At 44.9% G+C, this 24,926-nt stretch overlaps 1 protein-coding gene across 1 annotated transcript in view; it reads left to right on the forward strand.

The window, feature by feature from the left end:
• Positions 1-24,926, forward strand: part of LOC147660770 (transient receptor potential cation channel subfamily M member 2-like) — a 979,384-nt gene that overhangs the window by 273,057 nt on the left and 681,401 nt on the right. Inside the window, exon 15 of the mRNA XM_086951478.1 lies at positions 9,863-9,967. Coding sequence (XP_086807604.1) covers positions 9,863-9,967 — 105 coding nt within the window. The remainder of the gene's footprint in view (positions 1-9,862; positions 9,968-24,926) is intronic.

Genomic DNA, 24,926 nt, shown 5'->3' on the forward strand with positions numbered 1-24,926 from the left:
CCTTCGAATCCCCACTCCCTGAATGTTTTTCCCCCGATTTCTTTAGACACCTTCCGCTCTCTACTTTCGGCTGTGGGCTCAGGCTCTCCCAAGGATTGCTGCCCCCCACAAATCCTTAGAGATGCCTTTATGGCATGTCCCGACCCTCCTCTGGACCTTCTAAACCGTTCACTCTCCATAGGCTCTGTCCCCAATGCGTTCAAAAGCGCTGTGGTGGTACCTATCCTGAAAAAACCCGGTTCCGATCCCGCGGTACTGGGCAACTACCGACCTATCTCCCTTCTCCCATATCTTGGGAAGGTCTTGGAAACCTATGTCACCCGTTGCCTGAGCTCTTTCATCGAGGAGACTCATTTCCTCGATGATCAACAGGCAGTTTTCAGACCCTCCCACTCTACGGAGGCAGTGGTGACAGCGGTCATGGACACGCTGAGACAGGGGGCGGATAAGAACTTGGCCCAGGCCCTGGTGCTACTTGATCTTTCGGCCGCTTTCGACACGGTCGACCACGACATTTTGGTCGACCGTGTCAGAAATGCTGGGATCTCGGGCCTGGCCCTGTCTTGTTTGATTGTGTCCTTTCTCCAACTTCGGACCCAATCTGTACACCTATCCTCCTTTTCTGCCCCTTCAACTTCACTTTCTTGCGGTGTCCCCCAGGGTTCTGCCTTATCCCCCCTTTTGTTCAATCTTTATATGCAGCCTCTTCTGGTCTCCCTCCGTCACTCTTCTGTTACCACTTTTAATTATGCAGATGATCTGCAACTTATCTTTCCTATCGACTCTTCTCCTCTCTCCCGCTCTAATTTCCAAACCACCATGCTTTCCATCTATGAGTGGATGAACTTCAGCCAGCTGAAGCTCAATCCTAGTAAGACAGAGCTGGTCCTGATAGGTGGGCCCCCTCATCCTTGGACTTCCAACTTCTGGCCTCCGGCCCTCGGCCCCCCCCCCCCCCTTGCCCAGTTGACTCCGTGAAGAGCCTAGGTGTTGTCATCTCCAGCGATCTCTCGATGCGGCCGCATATTAATGCTGTTACCTCGGCCTGCTTTTTCCATCTCCGCAGGATCGGGAAGATCCGAAGGTACCTGTCCCCAGAGGCTCTTATTCTTGTCATCTTGGCCCTGGTCACCTCACGCTTAGACTATGCCAACTGTCTATACGTGGGGATTCCAGCCTACCATCTTCAACGACTTCAACTGGTGCAAAACCAGGCTGCCAGATTAATCTTCCAGCAACCAAAACATCAACATGTCACCCCGCTGTTAAAAACCTTGCACTGGCTCCCGGTTGCGCAACGATGCATTTTCAAACTTGGTTGCACTGTTTTCAAATCTCTCTTTGTTTCTGCTCCTGCTTTCATTTCTCTCTGCCTACACCCTTATACTCCTCCCCGACACCTTAGATCCTCTGCCCACAATCTGCTGGTCACCCCTAGGTTTAGACGTAAGGAGCACGGTGGTGCTGGCTTCTCCTTCCTTGCCCCATTCACTTGGAACTCCCTTCCCCTCCCTATTCGGCTCACCCCTGACTATCCCACTTTTCGCAAATCTTTAAAAACTCATTTGTTCCGCCTTGCTCACGGTTAGCTGTCCACACCCCCTGCGTCCTATTCCACTGTCTTCGAGCGCCAAGAAACCAATTGGTGTATGAGCGCGGTATTAAAATTTTTTAACATTCTAACATTCTCTGTTGATGATTAATGCTGACCTTGAAATGCTGTGCAAGGTCCTGACTAACGGACTCTTTCGGGTGCTGGAATCCTAGTACTCTGTGGCTTAATGGGTTTTACCCATGCTAGGAGCACAATTCACACCATTCAGCACTTGAATCATGTCTCACACAAGGTAGAGTCCTCAGATGAGGTGCTTACACTCGGGATCTTAGACTTGGACTCGCATTTGACACTGTTGCCTGGCATTATATGAGGGGGGTCATCTGTATAATGGGCTTTGGATCACAGTTTATACAGTAGACACAACCCCTAAATACGGATCCGGTCTTGTGAGCATGTACAAGCTGCCTGGTCTCAGAAGCCTTAAAGTTGGGAAGGGGCATCAGACAAGGGGGTCCCCTTGCCCTGTTACGTTTTGCACTCACGTGGGAGCTGCTGGCCTATAGGATGCAGCTGAGGCTGGGTCCCTGAGGTATCCAAATGACGTAAACGCAGCGCATTGTCTCGATGTATACAGATGACACCCTAGTGTATCTGAGCGAGTTGTTGGTCTCCACCCCTTTAGGAACTGGACACCTTCCCTTAGATGTCCAGCTTACGCACATATCCGGCTAAGTTCAGGCTTTTCACTTTGGGGCGACTGAGACCTCCCCTGGGAATTGGGACTGCAATGGGAAACACAGGAGTTTTGTTATCTGGGTGTTGCAGGTCTAAAGCTCAATATGGCCTAAATGTAGGCAGAGTGTTGACTGGTCTAGACCGATCGGTAGTGGTATGGGTGGTCCTCCCTCTCTCAATGATGGCTTTAGCTAAAATTGTGTTTTTGCAGCGCTGCCTGTGGTTCATAACACTGTGTCCAGTCCCGAATGCTACATTTGCACAACTGGACAGATTCCTGGGTGCATTGAGGGGCAGGAAAATTAAGCTGAGTGCAGCTAGAAACTCTGGAACACCCTTGGCTTGCGGGGGCTTCACCTGGCGGACCAGTTTTTATATTATGCCGCGACCCAGCCGCAGACATGCCATGTGCAGGTTCAATGATGAACTAAACCGAAATGAGAGATACTGGCTGGACCTTATGGCATCATCCTGCCAGAGCTCTTTCTGATGGGATAAGGCATCCTCAAGGACTCTCCGTACCTTTTCTGTTCATGGCTGGATGTGTGACTTTGCAGAATCTTTCGGAGGGTCCTCTTTGCTGATGAACTGCCCCTGTGGTCATTACTGCCCTTTCATAGACTGCAGAGATATGAATTATATGAAATGGCTGGAGTGGGGATACCTGAAGGTGGGGGACTTATGCATGATAGGCGATTTCTCTCCTTCACACAGGTACAGGAGCAATTTAGTTTGGAACCTGGACAGTTCTTACATTACGCATGACTAGCCCTATACCACCTGAGGGATATCTTTTCCAGATGTGCCACAGGAACACATGACACTGTCCCAAATTCTGCAGCTGTCTGAATTTCAACTGAGAACCCAACTGTACATGTATCTAGTGAAAGACATGGGGGGCTCAATGGAACATGCTAAAGACAGATGGGTTAGGGACTGTGAGGGCATGGAACTGCGTCAGAATGGAAGAGTGTGAAAAAAGGAAAATGGGTGTTGTAGAACGCGAGATTCGAGCTCAAATAGGTCCACTATTTCATAGAAAGTACCTGACGACATAGAAACTAGCCAAGATGTACCTCACTAGTCAGACAGCTGTTTTCGGTGTAAATTGCCAGCTGCTATCTTCTTGCACATGACCTGGGTGTGCCTTCATTTATTGGACTTCTGAACATAGGTGATGACCCTGATCAACCACATAATAGGGCTGGAGCTGGTAAGCTCAGTCAATCAATGCCTTGACCTTTAAGATACTGCAACAAAAACTCTCAAAAATGCAGACCAGAATGGTGATGCTGGGACTGATACGCGTTGACGGATTGCAATATATTGAGTGGTGACTTGAGCACCGGAACCCAAATTCTGGGCAACTGACCTGCGAGAATGGGCGACTGCAGACAAGCAACACACAAGACACACCTGAATGGATGGAAAAGGTGTAGAGGACCTGATATGATTGGAAGACTATGATCAATAGGCTACTTGAGACGCCTAGTGTTATAGCTGCGAGCAGCCATCCAACAACACATGACTAATACAGAAAGCAAGATGTTGCTGCCCCTGGTTCTCTGGGGATGGGGGAGGAAGGTGACATTGAAAAGGCAAGGGCAATATGCATTGTACGCTGCGCTTTAAATGGAAATGTAGAAGTGCAGGCACCCTGTACCGGAGTACCTGCTTGTTTCTGAGAAGTGTCAGTACTCTCCAATTAAAAGTATTATGTTGCTCTTGAGAAGTACAGGTACTCTCCTTCTCAAAATAAAAGTGCAGGTCCTCAGTACCAGATGGTATCGGCCCACTGATTGTACATAAGGAGGCAGGATTGTGTAGGTGGGGGCAGGGGGTTCACGGCTGATTATATGGAACGGATTGCGGTTTTCTATGACTGTTGGAAAAATCGAATAAACATATTTGCTTATTAAACTTGAATAGCACCTCTACCGTTTGTTGTTCACATTTTTCTTGGTGGACACAGTGAATTTTAATACTCTGGTAAATGTACGGTTTGGGTTAAACCTTTGCGTTGTCATTCCTGACTGTTTGCAGCCTGTGTCTAGGAGTGCTTTGACTGGGGATCCATTCACATTAAGGGGGTAGTGATGGTAAGGGAGATCTGGCCCATTAACAGAGATGTTCATGCTAAGTCAATCTCCATTGTTTCTTCCTCCTTCTTTTGGGAGCAGATGCTCTCAAAGTGGCATAATTTCCACATTCAAAATCTTGTCGTCCCGGGGATGGTGAGGTGCTTTATTTATAATTTGGGTTGTAACTTTGCACCATTTCATTGTGGGTGTTATCTCCTCTCCTCAGTGAGGTAATCTCACTTCGAATAACACCACCTTTTTTTAAATGTTTTTATTTTTTTTTACCCGCCTTAGTCTCTTGCACTCTTATTAAAGGCACAAGCGATCTCGCCATTCAACTCCAAGGTTAGGTGACTATGTTGTTTTACCCAAAGCTGGATTGGCATTTGAAGGAAATTCAAAAATTGTTCTAGGTATCTTTTCACCTATTTCCTCCTTGGTTGCTGAGGCCGTCCTCCGTCATCAATCTGCGAAATCTTTTATTCTATAAAAAAATGTGTGGGGTGGCTCTCCCATTGTCTCCTATTTGTCAAAGGCATACCGTATAGGTATCAGCATTTACTAATTTACTTTTCTTATGTCCTCATAGAGTATCGGTCTTCTAGAGTTTACATCCCGATAAACTGACTGTAATTCTCTCATAAGAAATGGACTAATACTGTGCCCATGGATCCATGGGTCATGTAGCCACCTGAGCAATCCTCTCAAATTATAGAAAAAAAATCAGTGTCTCCTCCCCCAACTAATTTTGCAAAACTAGTAACGGCAGTGCTATGTGCTTCCTTTGTCGATCTAGCACATTATCCAATCTACATAAGACAGTATCTTGATTCTGGGAGACCTGTTCTAACTGCTCTGACCGTGACTGAAGAGCAGTTCGAAAAGTCTCACACTCTTGCCGGGAATTGGAAATAAACTTTCCCATAACCCACTTCAATTTTTGTTGGCCATAGGCTGGTTTAAAGAGTTAAGCTTCCATTTCCTCCTATCCCACTTCTGACACCACCCTGTGGAGGGATAGGCAGAAATATGGCTCAGGAAGCTTGCTAATAATTCTTTTAACATATGCAGCTTTATTGGGATTACAGTCTTGTAAGAGAAATACGGAATGTTTAATAGACTTGTTTGCAGCACAATCTTATTTGTATTAAAGAGCTCTTCTCCCTCTGGCATTAACCATCCTTTGTTTCTACTCTGTCTTCAGGACGAGAAAGGTGGAGCATCAGGAGGTACATCAGCCTACGGCTCCTTTGAAGAAATAACAGAAAGCTCAGGCAAGTGTTAAATCAAAAAAGGAATCCTAATGAAAAATCATTATGATCAGACGTGGGACCCTGTAATGTCCTCTTGTTCTCCCTCTTGGGTTCTTTGTTTGTCAATATATATTATAGCCCTCCAATCTCAAATTCGAGAAAGTGGATGTCATTACGGGAATGAGCAGCACGTCAAGTAAGATGTGAGATCGATGGAACAAAGTGACCGGAATTGAAATAATGGGCATGCAGGGAAAGAAACTCAGTTAACTGCCCAGAAGAAGTCCCTATAAGGGATGAAACGCGTTGGCTGGATCTGCCAAAATAAAATGACGTTTTTGAATTGAATAAAGGATCTTAAAAATAACGCACATTGCTTGATTTACCTTAAAGTAAAGATAATAGACTTGGTATAAACGTTTAGAAAAAAAGCGAGATCATAGCTACTAAATCAAATGGCCAACATGAAAATAATAAGATTACATTGCTGCCCTCCTACATATGGAAAAAACTAGGGTTCAGGATTGAGTTCTGGGAGCAGTGAGAACTCTAGGAGAGGGAACATTACTTAGAGATGGAGTGGAACATTGGCCTGTACACTCCAAGAATCACTACTTTACTTTGTGGACTTATAGAGCGCAAGCCAATCATCTCCAAGGGGATCTCTCGGCTACTGCCACCTTTTTGAATACCTAGTACCCTCTTGTGGTTGTGCTTCCTGTGAGTCCTACTGGGTTTCAGCTAAAGGAGACGTCCTCCCGGCATGTTACACTCTTTCCGACTTTCTTCTGTCAGTTTTGAGTGTCCTTTACCTTCCTGATGTTGTACTTAAGTGTCATTGTGTAAGTTCTCTCCTCCGCTTTCCTTTCCGTATAATTTTCCCATTTGACTCTGTCCAATTTCTTTTTCTAGATCGGCCTGGGGAAACCCCATTGCGGAATCCAAAGCAAAGACAGCCTGTTCAGGTAACTTACTCACTTCCCCTGGCATCGGACTCTCTCACATAAATAAGTTCAGGAATTATATAGTGTGTATAATAATCTTTGGACAGATTTGGACTGAACCGCTAGCATTATTTAACAATAAACTGATACATACCCCATAAGGTAATGGTATTAATAACCAGTTCTTGAAATTGATTGGAAAGCTATAAGCATAATATACAAGAATGAGTATTCCTTTTTTTCTTATTTTGTTCACCTCTACAGAAATATATATTTTTTATTTTTTTATTAAAGTATTTTTTTTTTTAAATGAAGAAATTCTGCTATCCAAGTTAATGGCTTCTAAAAAAATATACATAACTGGCTCTTTGAGGTCTAGCACTAACAGTGTCAATGACCATGAGGAACCCTATGTTGAAGTAACATAAAGAGTGTGGTAGGGAGGAGCTAATATGTAGGTCTATTCATGTTCTCTATCAGGACTTCATGAAATGTAAATGTATTATCCAAAGGAGAGGCTATTTTACGTAACCTACGGGACAAGGATGGACTATAATTCCTCTTATAGTCTCAATAAGAAGTAGAATCATTTCCAGTTCTGCCATTTCTTTGAATGTATCATGTATACCTTTGTATACATGATCTTCTCCTTGGAATTTTGGACCTGTGGGTCCTACCTCTTCCCTCCTATTTATCAGGAGGGCGGGCGTGCTACCTTCTTCAAGGAGTATGAAATTAATGCCTTCTCCAGTGCTGGAAAGGAAATTAGTGTTAGGAGCTTCTTGAGGCAGTTGCACCTGTTTTAGTTGTGACAAAGATTACACAACAGGGGCTGGATCTACCTGCGGGACATGCTGTGGCATACCTTGACACTTGTTTTGTTACATAGTTTATCTTACTACACCCAAATGAGGAGAATGGGATTGCTGAATTGGCAAAGCTGAAGAACTAAATGTAATCCTGTTTTCTCTATTTATAATTCCAGTTGTTTCCTTGGGGGGGCTCCAAGAAGGAGGTAGTGAAACATGTGTCGTGTGCCCTCAACATATCTGCAGATTGCAGGTCTGGCTCCTCCATTACCTGTATTTTATCAGGTAGCACTAATAAAAAGTGCTTCTTAAGAAAGACTGCAAAAGATCTGGCACTTGAAAGTGTCTTTGAAAAACAAGAATGCCTTGACATCACACAATATACACCATGCATGGATGTCAAATTTCTCAATAGCTGCTGCCTTCATCTTGAGGTTGGTCTTCTATCCCTTGATGTCAATCTTCCTGATTTTAAATGGAGCGATGCAGTCTCTATCAATGGCAGAGGATAGTATGATGATTCTCTTCTCTAATTTGATAATTGGCATTTCGACTGAGAATACTATGATATAAATGGAAGTGAACATGAGTTATGTCCCCAACATAAACTGCCACAATGGCATAAGGGAACATCATTCCTGAGGTGGAGAGAGAAACTCCACCTTATCATTTCTTGAAGTAAAACAAGTGTTTCAAGAGGAGATCTGTATCTCTCCTTACCCCTTAATCACTTCTTGGTCTCTCCGTGTTCTCAGCATCTTAATGCAGAGGTAATTCCTTTTCACATTCCACATTACCATCCTTCAGTTCCACCACACATCTTCCTTCTCTTATCACTTGCAAAGGTCTTGAAAAATAGGACAAACCTTTCTAGCTCTTTGCCTGCTCTTCACTCTCACCCAGTCTCCCACCTGGAAACCCCAGTCTCTTACCATCAACTGCTTTGTGTTTTTTTCTATTCAACTACGGGGGTTCAGCACTGAATACAGATTTCTCCCATGGATCATCTTGTAAAGGGTTTTATCATTGGTAATATTGGGCGTGGTGTGATGTTCCTTAATAAATTTCCCTGGAGCATCAGTCCAACTACCTCCATCCCACACGGCTGCTTGCAACCCTCCTTTCAAGATCCTTTTCTCTATGCAATTACCTCCTGAATAGCAAATGAAATGACCTACAGTGATGAACCCCCAACCCATTTAACACTTTCCTCATCTCCACTGACATCAACTGCACACCACTGTCCATGACCAACTCTACTGGCACACCATGCCTTGCAAAACGTTCCTCCAAACTTGTATGACATTTCTTGTGTCCACTTTTTTCAAGAATTAGAGTGTGGAAAGGGCCTGAGAAATGCCAAGAGCCACCTTATTCTAAGGGCCAGGCCCTTCCATTTCTTGTGGAGCATAACTTGAGTTTTTTTTGCCATTTCTAACTCTAAGCACATATCATGCATTATCTCGCCATCCTTTTCACATTGTTTTTGATTCCTAGCCTCTAGCGGTCTGCTCTTAGCCCCCCCCCCCCCACGTATCCTTTTTATGGACTCATAAATCACATCTGGTGCATGTATCATGGACTGTTTCTTGGTTTTCACATGTTCTCCATCAACCATCCCACCTTTTGTACCTGGTTCTCAGATTTTTCGATCACCAAACATCTGGGCCCAGGTGCCTCTTGAGTTCGGCTGCACCTGATCTGGCAACTGTTTACAGCTGGATGCAGTTCACTTCATCTAGGCTCATGGGACGCTGAAAGTTACACAAATGTTTAGTTTTTTAATACAACAGAAGATTATTAGTGATGGCCTCTAAGGATACAGGTAAATCTAGGATTGATCATGAACTTGAGCCGGATATGATTATTGATAACAAGATTTGAAAACTAATCAAGAACCCTGAGAAAATGAGATATTAGTCATGAAACATGAATTAGAAGAAAGTGTAGAGATGAAGACATGAAGACCAAAACTACTTTGTTTAAATTGAAGATAAAGACTCTGAATGTGTAATTCGGTTTATACCTTTAGTGGAACGCATGACATGTGCCCAATTGACACCCTTATCCGTTACACCAGTGGTGTATGGATAATAAATATATCCCTACAGATTTCTTCCATCAAAATGCTTCTCCCTCAAAGTCTTTGGTTGCCCCTACAGCTAGAAGGTGTTAGAACGCCCTGGGTTCCATTTTTTCTGTCACTCTGGAAAAAGAAAGTGTACTCCATTGGGGAAACCTGCCCACCCTTGCTACATTCATTAGGGCTGCAGACTCTGCAACAGTTTATGGTGGTGTTGATGGTGGTGGTGTTCCCGCTCTGCTGCATTTGACCCCCTAATACCTTTTCTGCATTCAATATTTATTCCTAATTTTTATAAACCAGGCCACTAAATAGTGAAGTAAGAGTAATTGCTCCCGATTCCGCCCCACAAACTGTTGATTTAATTTAACTTTTTGTGTTTTCTTCCTTCTAAAATAGAGACCACCTCAGACTGATGAGCAGCTACACTTTTCCAATCTAGACCTTCTTATCTGGGCTGTTGTGCAAAACCGAGGGGAGCTGGCAGAAATCCTATGGACAAAGGTAAGGAACACTTCATCCTCAAGGCTGTAACAAGGTGATCACTGATTTTCCCCTACACAATTATAGACTGCAGACTATCAACTACTGCTATTTTATCAAGATGCTTATATGTATTTAAGTATATATTTCCTATTCCTAACTCTGTTCCTTGAGAATATACACATTGTCTGCTTGTTTGCTTGGATCCATGAATCGTTGGAGATCAGTTTTTTAAAGAGCTTGCTGGATACTAATTTGGGGGAAGCAGAAATGTAAACCCGAATTAAGGGCCTGATTAGGATGGTGGTGAGACTGCCACCTACAGGCTGTCAGTGGCAGTCTCACTGCCATCAGAACCATTTTTCCTGCCAGCCACATTAGGATGGCAGGTGGAGGGGTCGCAGTCTGAAAGACCGACCGCCACGCATCTGACGAGCTTCATGTGCCCGCCGGTGCGGGCGATGTGGTTGTAGTCCCTACCAAGGTGGTGATGCCTGTCCGACAACACCGTAGAGATTACAATGTCCCTTTCCACTGGCATTTTTATGGCAATTAACCCACCATGAAAAGGCTGGTGGAAATGAACTTTGGGGGCCCGTAGCAGGTCCCCCTTTTCCCCCTGGCCCTCCGATTTGGGCACTGGGGGCCACATATGGTGCCCCCCCTATATGTCCCTGCACTGTGTGGCAGGCACAGTATTGTGCCTGCCACATAGTGCAGGGATATGCAAGTAACCCCTTTTTAAATTGTGGAATGTGCTGCAGCCATAAGCACCTGCCGCAATACAAAATATAGGCATTGCATCATAATGCCTCTTACGGGACTGCCGACAGCCTGTCGGGCGGTCCCGATTTCCAAAAGGGTGTCCGACCGCCATTGTAACAAGCCCTAAGTTATGTTTGGAAAAACAAACTTCGAACTATTTGAACATTGAACTAGTTTATCATTAGCATTAGAGATTATCCGTATGAACTTTGTTCCTTATTCTTGTGAGGGATCTTCTCATGAATGCCTGTTAATTTTTCATAATATGGCTGAAATGTGTGTGTGTGTACGTACCTTTTTTACCAGAAAATAAATAGTTATGAAGTCATGGCTAAAAAACAAAACCTAAAAAAAATGAAATTCTCCAGTTATAGTTCTGTAACCCTAACTTGCCCCCCGTCATCCACTGCCCTTTGACATCACATATTAAATCACTAAAGGCATGTTGAATGACAACATGATGACATCGCTAATTACATCATCCTCGATACGGCTGCACTACTTTTTATCATTAGATTGATTTGAATGGTGAAATTCCATAATTATTTTTCGGATGGATACTTCTAACTGCAGATTCCTCATCATGAGAATACCCGCAGGCATCAGACTAGATCTGGAGAATTTTCTTCTGCAATTCCATTGCACGTCGGTAAGTGGTGTAGTGTGGCTCAGCGTCGCATCTGTCCTGTCCCAGATGTGACATCAGAACCCCTACTTAGTAAACCCCTCTGCACCAGTTCCTTTCTTCATGCGCCTTCTGGTAAGGATTTGGTGCTTGATCCCTCAATTGTGTCCTGCCAGACAAACTGAATTTTTGAAGTTTTTCCAGTGTCCTAGGGATAGGTCCCTAAGAAGACCGATTCGAGCCAAGTGTCAGTGATGGATCCTCAACAAAGGTTTTATTTGGTATTTGAGCTCCTCACAAGACTTAACATTGTCCAACAAAGGCCCTTGGATGAATCTGAAGACCATGAAGGCCATCTGGGATTGCAAGTTTGAGGGAAATGAGCCAGGAGACATATGCCTGTACCAGGAGAGATCAAGCTTTTCTCCTGGAACATCCCACACCAGGGTCCCCGGATGATGTATCTGTTGAACACTACACCTACCCTTTCCTGTTTTTCCTCCTTCTGTAGGAATAAGTGTTCTATTATAGGGAGATTCGAAGGAGGATGGAAAAGCAGTATTGGCTCTCTCCACTTTATTTTGTGTTTTGGACCAATATCTTGCCATCAGTCCCAGGTGACCTTTGGGCCAACCCACAATAAATTATACAGGGTTGTCACAGTGCAGTAAAATATATCGTCCACTCGGGCCTGGACACCATTTATTGATTAGATAGGGCTGTTGGTACCAATGTGGTTCTTCGTTTGAAGTGTGGATTTTCCAGTGATGTCAGACAATCCTTAATGGACATGCCATTCAACGGCACCTGTCTCTTCAGAGTGAAAGTGGACAGGATTGCTTTAAGGAGAGCAAAGCAGCAGTGCCCTCCTTCGGACCGGCGTCCCATATGTGACAGTTGCACACCCAAATTTGCCTCTTTGAAGGTTTCGGAAGAGGATTCAAGCTGAAGCCATGACAAACATTGGTCTAGCAATAGGAGTTCCGTCAGACTTTTTGAGGCAGAGGTTGGGATCTGGTTGCCAGCGTCCAGGTCCCAATGATCAATATACTACCCAGCTCTTCCCCTCTACCTGCAACCACTGCAAGAGCACTTTAGGTTGCCGTCAGCAGTGCCCATTGTCCTGACAGGAGGTTAGGTCACCTATTACTTCCCTAGGGGGGGAAAGCATTACATCACATAGACAGGTGCCCTGGATTGTTCAAAATGGATGCATTTTTTTCTATCCACTCCTCCAAACATGCCTCCTACACCACAACAACTTCCGGATGACCACTTATCCATTCTGCGAGGGGATGTTCACACATCCTTGGACAAGGGAGTCAGAGAGGGGGCTGTCATCAAAAGTTGGGACTGGTTTGTACTTCTATTACCTCCTAGTGCCAAAGAAAGTCTGAGGCCTCCTTCATAGCCTGAATCTTTGCTTCTGAACTTCTTCCTCAAGAAGGATAAGTTCAAAATACCCACCCTGGCCCACATTCTGTCTGCCCTGGATATAAGAGGCTGGATGGTTTTGCTGGATCTGCAGAACGCCTATTTCCACATCCCCGTTCTGCAGTGGCAAAGAAGTTACTTGTGGTTTCAGGCAGGTCATGAGCACTATCAGCTCTGAATGGTCCATTAGAGCTTTACCAGTGCGCCTTAGGTGTTCAACAAAATGATAGTGATGGTCACTGCCCATCTTTAGAGGTTGAGGATACAAGTCTTCCAGTACCTTGATAACTGGTTGTTGAAAGTGGGCTCCCATTAGGAAGGTATGGACTACTTTCAGACAATGGTAAATGTGTTGACTTTACTGGATTTTTCTGTCAATGCACTGAAGTCACACCTGTATGGTCCTCAGAGGCTCCCTTCATTAGAGCCTTCCCAGAGACGATGCTTTACCAAGCATTCCCTACACGTCAATTAATCCAGGACATGCAGGTTATTATCCAGTTGTTTATCCTTTTGACTGGATCTCAGTGAAAGAGACTTTGATGCTTCTAGGCCTCCGGTATCATGCTAGGGGACCACACCAGATGGCACATGCCAAATCTGCACTGGGATCTGAAGTCCCCAATGGTTCAGCACCAGGGGAACCGCCAGATTCTATCCAGGTGTCAGACTGCAAGAGATCTGCAGTCGTGTTTGCAGAACAATAATTAGATCTGTGGCAGACCGGTCTCCCTACCTCACCTAGAAACAATAGTCATGAAGTATGCATGGTTGCTGGGCTGGGGAGAAAATGTTCAGATGATTGGTCTCTGGGGAAAAACCTGCCTCTACATCAGCCTGTTGGAGTTGCGGGGGATTCTCTTTGCATTTAAAGCCTTCATCATGTCTATCAGGGAGGAACTGGTGCAGTTTCTCATAGTAAACACCACTGCCATGTGGTACTGTAACAAACATGGAGACTGGGTTCCTTAGTTTTGTGCCATAAGGCCTTTAAAGAGCCTGGAATTGGATGAATAAACAGGGCATCTGCCTGGTTATGTAGCACCTGGCAGGATCTTTAAACTACAATGCAGATGAACCTAGCCAGCATTGTCTAGTCAATCGCAAATGGTGGCATCACTAAGAGGTAGTAACAGCAGAAGGGGTAGGGAGGATTCAAAGGCAAGAACATGCAGTGGCACAAATAGTGTTGTATAGAACGGCCCTCACTCAAACACATGTGTGTGACATGCTTCATCATCGGGTCTGCTTACAATACACCCTAGCGTAGCCACGCACAGGATGGAGCATAGGGTAGGGGAAGACAAACACAAGACAAACCAAATAGGTGCCAATCAAGTGACTGGGAACAGTGATAGAGATGGTGCAGTGAAAAGTGACTAAAACTAATTCGGGGCTATCCTACGGGGGACCCTTGAATAAAGTTTAATTGTTGGATACCCAGAGTTAGTTTTAGTCACTTTTCACCACCATCTCTATCACTGTTACCAGTCACTTGATTGGCACCTATTTGGTTTGTCTTGTGTTTTTTGTCTTCCCCTACCCTATGCTCCATCCTGTGTGTGGCTACGCCAGAGTGTATTGTAAGCTGACACGATGATAAAGATTCTCCTGTCCAAGGTTCCCAAGTCATTTTGTGTGGCTCTGGACTGCGAAAGGAGTGTGGTCCCCAGAACGTCTGGCCATCAGTATCTGTCCTCCATTTTGGATGCCCCTTCGGAGGACCACCTGTCACAGAATCTGGACAGGGCCCTGCACTCAAGCCTGCACAACCTATACCTCTGTGTTTGAAAATTGAGCGGTGATAGTTAACTGTCTTTGATCTCCCCTCTTAATTAGGGAGTGGCAGCTGAGCACCACTGGACTTAAACAATCCAAGCGAGATCCTGGGAGTAGTTTGTTGTCTGCTGGTCTCCCCGAAATATTCAGACTCTACAGGCACAGGTGTTTGGCAAATTACTCTTTAGTTTATCATTGGAAGGTTAATTATCAGCTTTTTCTGCCTTTTTACATTTACATGACCATTTATTCAAATCACCTGGTCTGGTGCATTTTCTAAAAGAGCTGACCATTGTTCCCACCAACACCATTTCTGATGCATCAGTGGGACATAAATCCAGTTCTCACTTTTCTTATGTGCGCTCCATTTGAGCCAGTGCATAGCTGACCCCTCTGACTGTGATAGACCTTAAAGACAGAGGGGCATATTTCCAATTGAAGTGACGGTGCGCAGCATTAACCATCTTGGCTTAACGCAGCGCTCCACCACTTCTGAAACACAGGGCTGTACCATATTTACAACAATATAGTGCAGCCCTGCATTTCCCCCTGCACTGGCGCTAAATTTAGCTGCCTAGCGCCAACACAAGCAACCTTGCACAAGTACAAGGGTGTTTGCGTTGCATGGGAAGATTGTTTATGTGCAGGAAGGTCCCCCTTCCTGCACATAAACAATCTTTAAATGGTGTTTTGTAACTTTTATGTGTGCTGCTTAATGCAGACCACATAGAAGTTGCAAAACAAATTTGTTTTTAATGATTATGTGCAGGAAGGGTCATCTTCCTACACATAAACAATCAAAGCAGCACACATGGAATCAGCAAAGACTAGGAGAAATTAAAAATTTCTCCTCATTGCGCCAGGATAAGACCAGGTTTTCACCCATGTTTTTACCCTTGTAAATATGGGGCAGCATCAAAATCAATGGGTGTTGCAGTAGAACGCCCACCGCGACACGCATTGCCCTCCCTTTTCACGCGAAGTATAGCGTGAAAGGGTGCCTTATTTACAAGGCAGCGTTAAGTGGCTTAATGCTGCCTTTTAAAAATAGGGCGAAGCCCCTATCGCCACCACAATGTTGTGAAAAGTTACGTTGTGGTAGAGATAGGGACTTGTAAACATGCCCCAGAGTTCCTTATAGCAATAGCGTCTGCTCATCATGTGAGTGAATTGCAAGCATTGTCTGTCAAGCATCTGTGTTCACCTTCTTACCGGGCAAGCTAGTGCTCAGGACTAAAGCAGCATTCGTCCCAAAAGTTGTATTGCCTTTCCACATAGGGCAAGCTATTACCCTGCCAGCTTTCTTTGCCATGCCTCGTCCAACTAAAGAGGAAGAGAGACTTCATCACCTAGTCCTAAAGAGAGCCCAGAGTTTTTACATTGATTATACCAAGGAACATTGGGTGGATGATCAGCTGTTTGTAGTTTTTTGTGGGGCTCTCCAAGGCAAAAAAGGGAAAAGCTGAGCAGAAACAAACAATCTTCAGATGGATTGCCCTATGCATCAAATTCTGCTATGGATTTGCCAAGTAACCTTTGGAAGGCCTACGCGCTCATTCTGCTTGAGCAAAGGCTGCAACCACTGAGATGGCGTGTGCGGTACTAACCTTAGACATGTGCCAGACTGCTACATGGGTGCTACGTGGGTGTCAATTCACACGTTCACAAAGCACTACTGCCTGGATAGCTAGGTCCTGCTTGAGGGTCATTGTATCCATTCTGTACACTCTGTGACCACAGACTCCGCATCTACCCTCCCCCCCCCCCCCCCCCCCCATCCTGTGGAGTGGGCTCTCCTATTCCAGGTTAATAGCATTCCATCTTAGAGATCTGCACACTGGTACAATCAAATTACAAAGTCTCTGTCCAGTGGCACAGCCAAACATCAGAAAGAAACTAACCTCAGTACGCCGAGGTCATGACTATGTGGGGGTTCTGACATCATATACGAGGGGTAACAGATATGATGTGGAGCTGCACAGTGCCACCAATTATATGCAAGGGAATTGCTGAAAAAACCCTCTCCGGATCCAGTCTGGCGCCTTAGGAGTTTCACAAAGAGAGGATCTACCATAGTGTTTGTTACCAAAGTTAAGTAACTTGTTTTTATGTAATGTAAATAAATCCTATATAGGAATATGGTTTTTCCTGCTTTCTCCTTCCCTCCAGTGCTGGAAAACCGAGCTGGGGTAGCCATGCTCTCTATAAATAATTAATAATACTTGTTATTGTTAATTTGAATTTACTATTTTTGTGACTATTTTTTCTACTCTTTCTACAGTAATATTTGCACATTCATTTAACTGTTATGTAGCTGTATACCTTAATGTATGTTTCATCCTAATAGAGTATATAATGCTATATGTGGGTTGTTGCTTGTGGTACCTTTTTTTTTTTTCAAAACCATTTTTATTATGAGTTCAAGCAAGGTTCAGTACAGCCCTCCACAGTCAGGAGGAGACTGTCAATGACAGATACGAAAAGACACAGCATTGACATAGCATTGAACCCAATGTAATAGAACGAGACATTACTAGCTACCCCCGCCCAACCAACCCCAAAAACTCCCGCCAACTCTTCCCGCTACCCACCCCTTATCCCACCCTAACCCGGTGCACGTGATCACAGTTCAGCAACATAAGATGGCATACAAAGGTGGAGCCGGCCAGCAGCCTAGGGCGTGGGATCAACATCCAGCGGCAGTGCATCATCTACGTCCATGGGGGGGTCGAGGGTCAGGCCCCTGTAGTCCGCCCACCGTTTCCAAATCTTGTAATGTTTGCGGGGACACCCCCGAGCTTCGAAAACAGGCTGCTCCAAACCCATGAGGAAGTCCAGGCCCGCCTTCCAGGCACTGAGTGGGGGGGCGCGCTCGCTCTTCCAGGCCTGCGCCAGATCCCTCTTTGCCACCACAAGCCCCAGCAACAACAAATGGCGCTTGTAGACGTTGCCCCCAATGTTTTCTAGAACATGAAGGCCCAACCTAAGAGTACAAATGAGGTAATATGAATTTTTATGGTCAATTGTGTCCCCTACCGTAGACCCCAACGGCTCCATGTACGTGCTTCAAGTGCATGTATGTTCCCTCCACAACCAGCTATGAAGACGCAAATATATTTGCGTCCAACGTTAACATGTCCTCTTTCAGATCCACCATGAATGGGTCATAAATTCAGTTCCTAAGTATGCCGTGCCACCGTCTTTACATGGTGCACTTTCACGTTTTCCTGGCTCTGGCGAGCTAGGCCCTGATTTCGGCCATCAAGCTCTTTCTGCCCGCTGCCTTCTGCCTCTGAAAGCTGCAGCCTGAATCTGTTTCCATGACCTCTGCCTTACTCCCTGCGAGGCGAGCGGTGCCCGGCTCGGCCTGCTTGCCTGCCAAGACTGTATTTTGCCTTCAAGTTATCTGCTCCGCTCCTCAAATACATTCCTGTCTAGTATTTTAGGTAAACATCTCCCCAGCTGTAGAGCAAAGGGCCCGGCCTTTCTGTCTCCATGCAAGTAATTCATTGCTCCCGTTACCATGGTAGGCCCATGGCCCCTCGCATTACACGTAGACACGTAGTCAAATATGCACGCACTAGCAGTCAGTATAGAATAGCCTCTGCCAGAGAGACCTTTCCTTCTAGATAATACAGTTCCTCAAACACAAGATATTAGATATGATTTGGGTTTAGGTTGTTCTGACACGCCAGACTTCTGTCTCCACGTATAGGGCTAAATGTCAAGTCCCCTTCACCCTCCAGTTCCACGTCAGTCACACGTCATGCTGCTGCGCGCGCATCTCTGCCATATATTTCTGCTGACACTGCAGGATTCCTCTATGGATCCACCCACCTGTGACACTCTCATGTGACGTTTCTAGCACACACCTCTGTGAACGCCCTCATGCACGCCTTCTGTTACGCACATGTGTTCTTATCTCGTTTCTCTCAGCTGTTACGCCTTCTGTATCCATCACCATTGTATGCATTTACTATATATATTGTACTCTGTTAATAAAGCATTGTCTATCCCTTCCTGAACCTTCGTGGTGATGGAACACGATACCTGGTTCGAACCATTCCATTACATGGAATAAAACCCTTATAAACTCAGATGCCACGGACTCTGCCTCATTTGATTGAGCTATTTTATTGAACTTATACCGCATAGAAATTCAGTATACGTTAAATCTTTATTTACCACATAATTTGGCGCCCGAATAGGGACCCCTCCCCCACCTTATGCGCCGGCGGTGCGTTGCAGGCCTAGCCCCCTGCCACAGCCGTGACGGACAATTACGCGTACCCGCAGGATTTCCTGTATCTCCCTCAGGCCAACGGAGGTGACTGAGGCTGCGATCGACACCCAGACGAGGCGGTGAGGAGTGCGGAGGATCCCGACCAGAGCCCAGCTGAGATAGCAAGGTCCGAGGTGTTCAGAGACCCACCAGTTCCGAAGTACCTACGTCACGAGTCGAGTCCAGTCCAGTCCGGTCCAGTCCAGTGTCGAGTTTCCGAGGCCTTCCGTTCCGTGCTTCCCGGTGAGTACCGTTGCTGGGGACGCATCTAGACGGGTGCATTAATTTGTGTCCGGTCAAGACGGGTTTGGGTACACAGATCCGGTCTGCACTGTTTAGCAGTGTATCTGTACTGTTTAGCAGTATATCAAGTATTCAGTTATCGAGTTATCTAGTAAATGTTTGAAATGTTAGAATGTGTTTTAATGTCGTGGTATGAGTGATTGTCTGATCTTCATTACTGTGTTTATTGTATTAAGTGTGTTCAAGCCGAGTAAGTATCCAATATCCAGTATCAAGGTACAGAATGCCACTGTTTTCTAAACTACGTCAGATAGGCACTAGGAAAGGGATACTAGAGGAAGCTGTTCCTATCCCACCCAGGGACACTCCCGGACATTTTATGTATCACAAGCACGGCTTAGATGCCGTATTATATCTCGATTTGTGGGTGGACTACACTAAGGACTTAGCAGAGAATCTGAAATGGCCCGTTACAGGGACATGGGATGCCGAGTGCATCATGAGAGTAGAGGAAGCATTATGGAAAAAGAAAGCCAGACAGTCACAGAAAGATGCCATTGAACTATGGCGTAAAGAATCGCATAGACGGACAGAGAAAGCACTCAGAAAAGTAGAGAAAAGTAGAGAGGATTCTGAAAAAGCTAAAGAAAGGGAATTACTAGAAGGACAGAGTCAGAATAGAACACGAAAGACAGAGTAACGCAATTATGACAGGATTGTATCCAGTCCTGGCCGAGGGCCTGCCTAAGGCGACCCCGGAAGTACCGAAAAACCTGCCCCCTCCATTGGTTCCGACTAAATTACGTCACAAGACCGCAGCAGAAATTTTCCTGTCTTCCTATTTAGACTACGTGGCTCCCGAATATACTAATGTCCCACCTGCACCTGTACCACCCGCCGCTGGTCTGCCCCCAGGTCCGCAACAGCAGACACTTCCTGCATCCCCTATTCAGCCGCTTAATCCTTTTGGGACTGGCACAGTTCAGGTCCCAACCCAGTTACAGCAGGCACCGACCCTACCGACAGGTTATGCTCAAGCCTCCGCCTCAGGAGGTGCATCAGGAGGTTACCGTACCCCGCCACAAGCACAGCGATTAACTGTTAGAGAATTAGCAATGCAACGTACTCCGAAACCAGCCACTATTGAAAAACTTAGAGAGCAACTTACAGACTGTAGATATGATCCAGTACCAGGCCAAGACGGTTGCATGATATTAGCATCAATATGTATAAGACGTGCTGCAAACTTTTTAGTTTTATTTCCAGGAATGCCAGATTATCTAGACAGGATATATCATTTTGTTCAGACTGGGAAGGGTCAGGAATGTATTCACGAGGCCATGGCGCATCAGAAAGTAGACACTCAAAGTATGATTTTAAGATTCCTCATAAACTGTTTCATAAGAGAACGAGACCGGCCTGGTGTAAATAAAGAAGAGATGGACGTACTGACTACATGGGGTAAGAATATTGCAGACGGAAAACATGATAAACAGAAATGTATAGAGGCCATGTACAGAAAAATCCCTAAGGAAATAATGGTATTTCATGAAAGAGAGAAAGCTGAAAGTGAAGCAGATGCTGACAAGAATAGATCCTCAGAGGTGGATGAGCAAGAAGATCCAGGTATGATAGCATACGTAGGAAAGGGCAGACCTTTTGATAAAACGTTACGTCCAGAAAGCAAGAGACTTTTTCACTCTGCTATGTTAAATCCGAAGACTCCTGAACATCTATTTCAGGCTACCGATAAAGTACTTCAGGAACGAATGGGGTACCATGTACTCAATTCTATGGACGAACAAGAATTAGCCAGGTCAGCAGTACAATAGGCTGACAATTCCGATAGTTATAATGATGATGCATTAGCGCAAACTTTTTTGAATCTTTCCCCAGACGAACAGCGATTAGCTGGTATGTACATGATACAGCATCTCCTTACGTTGTATAAGAATCAACGTTCTGATCCAGGTCCCCTACCCGATGTACTAGTAGAGTTACTTATGAATAAATGGAGAGGTCTAGGTACCGATTTAATTAAAGTAATTTTAGATCATAGATACAGATATAGTGCTTTCCTGAATCCACAGTTTGTTTCAGCTCCACCCCCAGAAAGAAAAATGTTCTACATAGACAGACAGAATCCCTTGCGAGAAGTCCACCCGATCAGGAAGCCAGATGATACACTAGAACGTGTATTTGTATACACACCCTTAACTAAAATGGAATTGTTAGAAATGAAGAAAATAGTACCTAGTCATGATAAAGGCCCAGCAGGTTTCCATCGTGAACTAAAATACATGTTACTCATGGGAGATTATACCTATCCCGACATTATGAAAATATTGAAAGTACTGTTGCCTGCCGGTATTTACGAGAAACTCAAGGAAAAAGAATGGGAGGTGGGAGACAAAAAGATTAATTGGGCTTTACTAGAAACAGAAGAAACTGGCCGAACCCCAGGCTTAGGTCTTGGGGAACATACTAAAGCGCTACCAGGATTATTAGTACAAGTATTGCCAAGGTTGTTGGCAACTAAAAAGGAGGATTGGGATGCAATCTCAGCCTGCAAACAGAAACCCGACGAAGACACTAGTGATTTTTATTCCCGATTTGAGAAATGTTTCATTATTAATAGTGGCCTGAAAGCAAGTAGCGAGTCATTTCCACACCTTTTTGTATCCAAATTAGTCGAGAATTCTCTGCCCCAAGTTAAGAATCGTGTATTGAAAGTCGAGAGCACATGGCAAGCTAACACGCCTTCCCAAATGTTACAGATGTTACAGTACCACCAGAACAGAATAAGGGAGGAACATGATCACGAACAAAGACGTATGAAAGACACGAAAATGAAAATGCTCGTTGCACAGTCAGTTCCAGCTGACGGTCAGAAAAAGGGCATGACACAGTCCAATAATTCGGCAGCTCCTGTTAAAGGGATATGCAACTATTGTAAACAGCCAGGTCACTATGTAAACGAGTGTACAGTTTTGAAACACAATATAGCTACAGGTAAAACTAAAGAGAGACCGCGTACTCCTAGACAGGACCAGGCCCAACAACACGTTACACAGAATATTCAGCCTATGCATGCTCCACAACAGACAGTACAGACCGTAGCGGTATCACAGCCACAACCGATTGCCGCAACACAACATGCAACATAGCAGATGTACCAATATGCTCAAACTGATTATCCCGATTACCAGCGATACACATGAAACAGCCTAGAGAGGGAGGTTGGCTTGCCTCTTATTGAGGTTCCTGTAGATCAAGAGGGTCCTTATGTACATAGTCAGGTATTAGGACAGGATAGAAAGTTTTTAATTGACACAGGGGCAAGCAGGACAACAATCAGTCACGACGAGGTTCCAGGGGCACCCCTCTCAGGCTCACAGAATGTTTCCCTTGGATTTTCAGGAAAACTTATTGTAAATGAAGTATCGAAACCAGTTCCCCTTTCAGTTGGTCCGTTGTCTCGCACTACAGATTTGTTACTCACGAAATCATGTCCAGAAAACGTATTGGGTATCAAGACACTGAAAGCTCTAGGAGCTGTGATTTGTTGTTCTCCGGAAGGAGTGAGATTGTTTTTGCGTGACTTTAAGGGTCACTATGTGTTGAGAGATATTGATTCCAGAATGTTCCTGCACATTTATGGGCACAAGGCCCCACTGATGTAGGTTGTATGCACATTACACCATACCGAGTTACACTGAAACAAGGTGTTTTACCACGAATCCGACAATACAAGTTACCCCCAGATGCTGTAGTGGCTTTACTGAAAATCATTGACGAGCTCATCGCACACGGAGTGGTTGTAGAAACCGACTCCAATATTTGTAATTCCCCTGTTATTCCGATCCTTAAACGCACTGATCCGAATGCCCCGCCAGTTTATCGATTTAGTGATCGATTTACGTGAATTGAATAAATGCATTGTACCACAGTATCCTGTGGTTCCAGATATCTCTTCATTGTTGACAGCTATTGATTCAGAAGCAACGTTCTTTACTGTAATTGATCTGAAGAACGCCTTCTTTAGTGTCCCAATTGATCCGGAAAGCCGATACCTTTTCGGATTCTGTTTAAATGGCCGAAGCTTCAAATTTACAAGCGCACCTCAAGGATTCACAGAAAGCCCCAGCCTCTATAGCCAAGCATTGAAAAGACAACTTGACAGTATTCACATGCCTGACAACACTGCTCTACTCCAATATGTCGATGATCTATTGATCACCGCCCGTAGTGAACCAGAATGTGAACAGGCATCACTGACAGTTTTGTATTTCCTGGCTGACAAGGGACACAAAGTGTCTCCTTCAAAGCTTCAATTCTGTGTTCAGCAAGTGGTATACCTTGGGCACTTGCTGTCCGAAGGGGGGAGACAGCTAACACCCGACCGTATCCAGTTAATTGTAAATATGTCACAACCCAAGACACAAAAGGAGGTACGGGCCTTCATAGGCCTCACTTCTTACTGTAGACAATGGATCCCCCAGTATGCATTTCTAGCCAAGCCACTCATACAGTTGACAACCCAGGAGGCAGCGACATAGACTGTCCTCCCTTGGACCCAGGAACATACACATGCTTTTGACAATCTGAAGAAAGCCTTATGTCAAGCACCTGTTTTAGCAACGCCATGTTATAGTAAACCTTTTACGCTTTTTGTCACTGAACGCGAAGGTACTGCATTGTCAGTACTCACCCAAGATCAAGCAGGTTCACACAAACCGTGTGCTTATTTTTCTAGTACATTAGATCCAGTAGCCCAGGCTCTGCCTGCGTGCTTGAAATCTGTAGCAGCGACAGCTCTAGCAATCAGACAAAGTGACTCCATAGTATTAGGACACCAATTGACAGTACAAGTTCCACATTCCGTAGAAGTTCTTTTAAACAGAACACAGACTCAGCACTTGACTATAGCACGACTGACAGGTTATGAATTGACATTGTTTCAGCCACACATAGAAATCAGACGTTGCAATACATTGAATCCAGCTACACTTTTACCACTAAGTGAGACAGACCCTTTGGCACATGATTGTGTTGAAGTCATTACCATTACGACGAAGCCCAGACAAGACTTGACAGACATTGCATTACCAGATCCAGACCTGACACTTTATGTGGATGGTTCATGTATGAGAACAAGTACAGGAGAGTTAGTGGCCGCATATGCAGTAACGACAGAAACTGAAGTCATAGAAACACATCGTATTGACACCCTGTCAGCCCAAGCAGCAGAGCTCATCGCTCTGACTCAAGCCTGTATGCAAGCAAAGAACAAGAGAGTTAACATATACACAGATTCACGTTATGCCTTTGGAGTTGTACACGACTTCGGAGTTCTCTGGCAAGAGAGGTTTTTTAACTTCTCACGGTGCCAAAATCCAGCACGGTCCCCTCATTCAAGCTCTGTTAGAAGCAATACATTTGCCTACCGCCATAGCCATCATGAAGTGCAAAGCACATACGAAAGTTATAGATACCATTTCTCAGGGTAACGATCTTGCAGATCGAACAGCCAAGCATACAGCTCAGACTCAGACTCACTCAACTGACCTGACAAAGACAGTAGTCCCGACACCGACACATTGCATGACAGTAAGGGATCCCGCCCTAGATGTAATTGATATACAGACACATGCTACACCAGACGAAATCAAGAAATGGACTGAACTAGGAGGGATCCAGACAGAACAGGGATGGATGACGAAGGGAAAAGCCACATGGTTTCTCCCCGACTCTATGGTTCAAGTTATCATTAACACTGTGCATAGTCCTGCACATTTAGGAGAAAAAGCCATGTTAGACAGTATTCAAAACCTTTGGTTCAATAAACATTT

Source organism: Lissotriton vulgaris, unplaced genomic scaffold (assembly GCF_964263255.1).
Source record: "Lissotriton vulgaris unplaced genomic scaffold, aLisVul1.2 SCAFFOLD_262, whole genome shotgun sequence".
Classification (NCBI taxonomy): Eukaryota; Metazoa; Chordata; class Amphibia; order Caudata; family Salamandridae; genus Lissotriton; species Lissotriton vulgaris.